At 43.8% G+C, this 7,533-nt stretch overlaps 1 protein-coding gene across 1 annotated transcript in view; it reads right to left on the bottom strand.

Moving 5' to 3' along the window:
- Positions 1–6,343, bottom strand: part of Prc1 (protein regulator of cytokinesis 1) — a 25,225-nt gene extending 18,882 nt beyond the window's left edge. Inside the window, exons 1-5 of the mRNA XM_004623469.2 lie at positions 6,242–6,343; positions 3,661–3,793; positions 2,903–3,025; positions 763–996; positions 513–683 (exon numbers count right to left, since the gene is read on the bottom strand). Coding sequence (XP_004623526.1) covers positions 513–683; positions 763–996; positions 2,903–3,025; positions 3,661–3,793; positions 6,242–6,252 — 672 coding nt within the window. The 5' untranslated portion in view covers positions 6,253–6,343. The remainder of the gene's footprint in view (positions 1–512; positions 684–762; positions 997–2,902; positions 3,026–3,660; positions 3,794–6,241) is intronic.
- Positions 6,344–7,533: the final 1,190 nt, after the last annotated feature.

The following is a 7,533-nucleotide window of genomic DNA, read 5'->3' as shown; positions in this document are numbered from 1 at the left end:
AAGAAAAATTTATCAGTTTTTCAAAACACAGCATTCTATTGAGATCCCAGGCCATATTTTTTTATTTTTTTAATTTTAATTTTATTGAAAAACAAATAGGAATGAGACAGTTTCAAAGCTGATTAATAGGACAGTTTCAATAATCAATACATTGTACATTTTTACCTTCTTAGTGGTTACCCACAGTACAAGAAGCAGACAGGATATCCTGTCCAAACACTATTAGTACACCTCTTTCTTCTCATTGAATTAAGTGAAAGTAGCTGTATATCTATCCTGCACTATTTTGTATATATAAATACAAAATGATCTTTCCTTTGTATCCCCCTTTTTTTTTAGTCCTGTCAGAGGTAGATATTCTATTGGCATCTAAATACCATAGGTGTCTGAATTTAGCTAAACAATCCAACACTGTCTAGCAGTCTATAATACTAGTGGGTTATCCTCAGAAGTTACTGACTTGAGCTTTTTACAGCTCATCGTATCCAGGCCATATTTTAAAAAGACATTACCTGCCGTAGCAGCTTTTGTAGTGTTGTAATGTTCTCCAAAGACAAACAAAAGGCATCTTCATCCTCACACACCACATCTCTTTCAAAGCTTGTGTCTGGGGTGTGATCCAATTCTTCCATACATAGTATGATCTGTCTCTTCAAGCTGAGAAACTCCTCACGCCTAGATGCCTATTAAAAACAAAATTATTACAAGATACCTAAAGGAAGGCCAAATGGACTCTGAAGCAGCACAAATGAAGCAACAAACCTTTTTTTCCCTTAGAGTTGCCAAGTGTTGTCTGAACTGGTTTAAATCATCTAAGCTGGGAACACAGGTGCTGTCAATGTCATATTGAGGCATACAAAGAACTTCACAGAGTTCTCGATCTTGTTCTTGCAGCAGCTTCAGTTCCTGTTTTCTCTCCTTTTTCTGTTTGCGCATTAATTCCACCTGAGTACGCAGATCTTTTTCTAGTTGTAGGACAGTTGTTTCTCCTTCTTCCTGTGTAAGGTAACATACCACTCTTACAAAGTTCCAAAGGATTCCTTCAGAGGATAAAGGAATATGACAGGGACCTAGGCTGACAGATTTTCAGTTAACTTTTTTTCAGTTTATAAGTCAGTCAACTACTGGCCAACAGAGTATGGTTCCCAATAGGAAAAAGTGAATAATACCAGGGTACTTTTTTCTAACTTTTTAAAAAATTTAGGTAAGAGGGCCAGAGAGAGCTCAGTAGAATAAGCACTTGCCTGGCAAGCGCAGGGTCCTAAGGTCAATACCCAGTACCGCAAAAGAAAAAAAATAAATTGAGGTAAGATGACATGACGAACTTTATCGTCTTAGTTGTTTTAAGTATATAGTTCAGTGGTGTTTAAGTACAGGTGGTCCCCAACTTAACAATGGCTCAACTTACTGATTTTTGGCTTTACAATGATATAAAAGCAATAAGCATTCAATGGAATCTGTATTTCAAATGCCCATACTAATGCTGTTTCCCAATAGAAGGAAAGCAAAGCCTATGTTAGGACAATGAGTAGGTTATGTGTATTACATACATTTTTGTGTACTTAAAATGGGTTCACTGCTGGGCATGGTGACACATGCCTGTAATCCCAACATTAGGGAGGCTGAGGCAGGAGGACTGTTATGAGTTTGAGACCAGCCCAGTATAAAAGGGAGTTCAAGGCCAGCCTGAACTGCATAGTGAAAGTTTTCCTGGGATCTAACCCAGTAAATTGAGGAACATCTACAACTAATATTGTACAAGCATCACCAGCCTTCTCCAGAACTCATTTCATCTTATAAGATAAACTCTGTTAACATAGGAAAAGTCCCAATTGTTCCCTACTTCTAGCCATTCTATTTTTTGGCTCTTTAAATTTGACTAGCCAGGTGTGGTGATGCATGCCTATAAAACCAGCACCTGGGAGCAAGAGCATAAGGCAAGATGTTGTCATGAGTTCCAGACCAACTTGAACTGCATAGTGAGACCCTATCTAAAAAAAAAAATAATTTCTTTTAAATTTGACTATTCATGGTAGAGCACTATTAACTTGCACTGCACCGCAATCCCTCAGGTACCTATGAATAATCCTGGCCTGCTCGGAATTGGACTGTTTCCTTTCTCTCTTTAGTTATTTTTGGTCCTTTCTCGAGTCAGGGTCTTGCTATGCAGTTTAGGCTAGTCCTGAGCTTACTTTGCAGCCCAGACTGATCTTGAAGTCACAATGATCCTCCTTCCTCAGCCTTCCCAGTGCTGGGATGACAAGTGTGCAACACCACACACAGCTCTGGACTGTGTCTTCATGATACTCATCTTGTGAAACATGTCTTATAAAACAGCTGTTTTAGGTGCTTTAAGGCATGTAGCTCCTGGTATAACAGTTGGGTTTGGGGAAACTTTGCCTTGTATCAGTAGGTACTTTTTGCTTCCTACAGATCCATTTTTCATTTTCTTTCAGAGAAACATCAGTGGCATCTGTGCCTAACTTCCTAAGAGTTTTCTTTTTTCTTTTTAAATTAATAATGGGGCTGGCAAGACAGCCCAGTGGTCCAAAGTACCTGCTTAGGCAAGCTTAGGCAGGTGCAAGGGATCATGGTTCCATCTCTGGCACAAGATGTGCCAGCCCTGCCTTCCGGGTGGGCTGAGCTGGCCAAAAAAAAAAAAAAAAAAAAAAAAGTTAATAATGCCAGACAAAACTTGGTTTCATTTACCTGTTTGCTGCTTTACTCCCCAAAAGGGCACTTGCTATGTACATGAAAATTATTTTGTCAGACTTAAGTAGATGTTCCCCCATTTCTCATGTCTAACATCCCCTACCTGGAAGCCTTCCATGTGTAACCTCAAGCCAATGCTTCCTCCTAATTCTCAGACATGAGCCAGACCCCCCAGGTCTACACTGCCCACCTGAAATGGTTCGATGTGTAACTCACTGCACAAGGCATTCAGCTCCTCTTGGCAGATCGATATGCTTTTGATAAGCCTTTCCTTCAGGCTCTCCTCTTCAGCAATCATCATATTCAGGAGATTCTACAGGACAGAAAACAGTTTTGGACCACTGAGGGAAAAAAAAGCAACTCTCATTCTGCTTTCTGTGCCTTTGAATCTGACTACTCTAGGTACTAGGGCACTACTGTGTGATGTGTAAATGGTTGGAAAGCTTGTCCTGAGTTAGGTATAGGGTGGTATGTGTAGCTTATATAAAAACAACATCCTAAAATGAGTGTGATGGCACATGCCTGTCATCCCAACACTCAGGAAGCTGAGGAGGACTGTCATGTGTTCAAGGCCAGCCTGTATCACACAGTTGAATTTAAGGCCAGCCTCAACTACATAGCCAGATTCTGTCTCAACCTCCTTGCAAAAAAACCAAACATGAGTAACCCTAAGAATATCACCTTACCAATCAAAGTCAATTTAGTAATGCATGATCTACTTTTAACTGATCAATGGGAGTCGTAGCTACATATCCCATAAATGTATACAACTTCATTGAACATTAACAAAATAACATCAACATTAATTCACACTTTCAAGAAAGAAACAAAAACAAGAGCATATGATGTCCTTGTGTGGGTGATCAATGTCACTTCAGCCTACTGTCTCAACAAAGACACAACACTGCTACCCTACCCCACAGCAGGGGCCAGAACTGCTCAACTCACCTCGATGTGCTTCCTTACAACCTGGGTTCTCTGTAAGCGTTGGTCCTCTGGAATCCCGATTGATTCCCATATTTCCCGAAGGTGATTTAGAGCTTTCTGGAGACATACTATGGACTCCTCTGCCAGCACCTCACTAAACAGCAAAAAGTATTTGCTTGTTACATCAACTACTGCTTCACAACAATATGCAATACAGTATTTTTAGGAACTCAGTAGCTTTATGGCTTAAAAAATCGAAAACAAACATTAAGCTTTATGTACCTTAACCACTCACCTTCCCTTTCTTTCCAAATGCCAGATTGGCAAAGCAAAATTCAGTGTCACATTTCATTAGGGAAATGCCTTCTACGTATAACACTCAGCATCTGGACCTTTCCAATAATTCTACCAATGGCAGTATAATACAGAATTAAAATGCTTTTGCTAAAGATAAAACAGACAAAATATCAGTAAAATAACTCCCAAAATAAGAGTTTGCAATGAGGCTGGGCATGGTGACATTAGCCTGTAGTCCCAGCACTTGGAAGGCTGAAGCAGGAGGATTCCAAGTTCAAGACCAGCCTGAACTACATAGTGAGACAGTCTCACAAAAAAAAAAAAAAAAGTGATATAAACTGGACATGGTTGGGCTGGGGAAAAAGCTCAATGGCATAAACGCCTGCCTGGCAAGCACAAGGTCCTGATTTCAACCCCTGGTACCAAATAAACAAACTATGATAAATCCCAGCTACTTGGGGGCTTACTCAGGAAGATTGCATATTCAAGGACAGTTTGGGTAACTCAGCAAGACCTTGTCTCAAAAATTTAAAATAACATAAAATGGTTTGTGGACATTGCTCAATATGAGGTCCTGGGCTCAATGCTCAGGAGAGAAAAGGAGAGAAAGAGGAAAGAGGAAGGGAAGAAGGGAAAAGGAGAGGAGAAGAGGGACAAGAAGTGTGATCTTAACATAGTTCAGAGTGCTCACTGTGAAAAATAGTCATCATGGTCCAGTTATATACTGCCTTGCTGAATGGTTTCAATTCCCTTCAGGGAGCAAATCTGAGGGGTTTTTCCTTAGAATACATCACTGAGTAACTGAGAATGCAGAAGAGACTACCCAAGGATACAAATGTAAAAAGAGCCAGTTTTTCCAGTCTCAAGACTGAAAAAAGATACCGTACTGATTCCCTAACTTTGGGCAGCCTGCACTGATCCCTGCTCCATTTTCACCACCGAATTTCCTCAGCCTCTCTGCACAGCCTGTCTGGAATCCACTAACCAGTTCCCCCCAGGGACCAAGATGACAACTGCTGTTTCTGAGTCCTATTTTTTATACCCTTTCTAAACAGGAATATCTGAAATTCAGGTGTACTCAAAAGCCAAGTTCTGAGGTAGTAATCCATTTGCTATTTTATTTATTTATTTAGCGGAACTGGGCATTGAACTCAGGCCCTTGCGCTGCAAGCGCTTATTCTACTGAGCTATCTCCCCGGCCCCTTCTATTTACTGTTTTAAAGCGTAATCACACCTCTCAGCTTGGAACCAGAGTTGCAAAATACTTCCTCCATTCACTCGCTGGAAAGCAGATGACTGAACAATCCACAATGGACTCTTGAGTAGAGTCCTTTAAATACCACTTACCATTTTACTAGACCTTAGAATGTAGTTTAAATCCGCAGTGTAAACAGAATGTCCTTCAGGTAAGATTATTCTCAATCCGTTACCTTACACAGTACTGAGTTTGTCTTTGCAGAGGCACTAATAATTTGTACCCATTCTACTGAGGCGATTATTTTGAAAACGCTGCTCAGAATTAGTCATCATGGGCCAAGCATGGTGGTGTCTGCCTGTAAATCCCTTTGGCGTTAGCCTGGACTCCACTGCAAGCTCTTGCCCGAAGAAATATAAAATGCTAATATAATAATAATAGGACCAAGAAGCTAAGCCTTGGCGGAATCTGTTTGACAAGTAACTACAACGTATTCAACGTGGTTCAATACGGAGTCGCCAAACACTTAACTCACTAGTTGTACAAATATTTGTACAGCCTTAACATACAAATCCTTGAGCTGGAATTATTTTAGAAACGAGAAAACGGGCACTCAGCCTCCCGCCCGGACACACGTCGGTCGGACTTCAGGCGGCACTCCCTCCTGGGCGGCGCCCGGGAAGCGGGATTTCCGCCCAGGGAGACTCCCAGCCCTCTTCCCATTTCTGTGCAACACCTTAGCACCGCCAGCCAGAAGCAAAGGGACTTGATCTTCACCGCTTTAGGCAGAGAAGCGGGCAGCCGCGACCAGCGAAGACCCGGCAGAGGCGCCTCGGCGTCAACAAGCCGCTCCTGAGGGCGGCCCCGCCCGCGCCCGCCCCGGCGCCCGCACTTGCTCTCCCGATCCCGTCCCTGCCCGCCGCGTCCCCGTCCGAGCGAGCGCGAGACCCGCGGGAAGCCGCGTCCCCACCCGGCGCCAACAGAGGGAACTCGCGGTGCCCCCGGCTTCCCTGGGCGAGAGCTGACGCGAGCCTAGGCCCAAACCTCGGCACTCGCCCGCCCCGCACCGGTACTGGGCGCCGCTCCCTCCCGCTCCCCGGAGACCCGCACCTTCTCCTCATGGCAGTCAGCTGGGAGTCGGGACCCCCGAGCTCCTCCACGCGAGTCCGAGCGAAGCCACCACCCGCAAACGCTGACTGCCGGCTCCACGTAGTTCGCTCCACTCAGCCGCGAGCCGTTGGGCCCCGCGGAATTTCAAAACGAGCCTAGAAGGGAGCAGCTCCGCGATTGGCTCTGCGTCCGGGCGCTCGTTGCGAAGCCCCGCCCTAGCCCCGCCCCGTGCGGCACGCCTTCGGTCGGCAAAGAGCTCAATATTCACCGATCGCTTGAGCTAGATTCCCTCAATCTTCCAGATTGTGAGAACCTGCGAAGTGATCTTTAGTGCGCATATTTCCCAGATGTAGGAAACCATACACCAAAAGGAAAAGTTAGGAACCTAGAGGCCTGATAACGCTATAGATAAATTAGCCATTAATCAGGACAAACCTGCTAGGGATTATCTTCATTACACAGAGGAGAAAACTGTCAGACTTGAGTGGCCTGCCCGAGTCACATGATCAGTGAATTTGAGATCACCTGGGCATGTTTTTCAAATGACATGAGTTACATAAAAACTTTAAAATCTGAAATGGACATCATAGTATATTGGTATCCTTCTGTCTGAACATTAGTAATGTCCCTAAACGCACACACAATCACATTTTTCCTAATGATTCACAGTTGTATAATGCCTGCCATATGGTTATTCCATAACTCAATTATTTAGCTACTAATATGTACATGATAGGGCTAGCCAAATAGCTCAGCGGTTAAAACAACTGCAAGCAGGTGCAGAGGCTGGGGGATAGCCCCCTGGGGCACCACGCTGAATGGCAATTGAGACTGGGTGTGGTGCCTGTAATCCCAGCTTTTGGGAGGCTGTAAACAGGCAGATCACTGAGTCGGATCTAGTAGTGAGACCCTGAACACCCTGTAAACCCTTCCCTAAAAGAATAAAAAAAATAAAAAGTACCTCATAATTTTTCAGATAACTGGGATATTTTCATAGGTCTTTGCATCTTGGGGCATAGTAGGGCATGCCTGTAATCCCAGTACTCGGGAGGGTGAGGCAGGAAGATTGCTGTGAGTTCTAGGCCAGCCTAGAATACACAGTGAGTTGAAGGCCAGCCTGAATTGCATAACGACGCCCTGTCTCAAAAAGAAAAGCAAGAGCCTTGGAGATAGCTCAGTAGAATATGTGCTTGCCTGGCAAGTTGAAGGTCCCTGGTACTAGAAAAAAAAAAAAGCAAACAAAATTTTTGCAGGGTCCGGGGAGATGGCTCAGTGGAATAAGCGCTTCCCTG

The sequence above is a fragment of the Octodon degus genome, unplaced genomic scaffold, assembly GCF_000260255.1.
Source record: "Octodon degus isolate 3935 unplaced genomic scaffold, OctDeg1.0 scaffold00002, whole genome shotgun sequence".
Lineage (NCBI taxonomy): Eukaryota > Metazoa > Chordata > Mammalia > Rodentia > Octodontidae > Octodon > Octodon degus.
The sequence above is the reverse complement of the archived record's forward strand: the minus strand, read 5'-3'. Positions and strand labels throughout refer to the sequence as shown.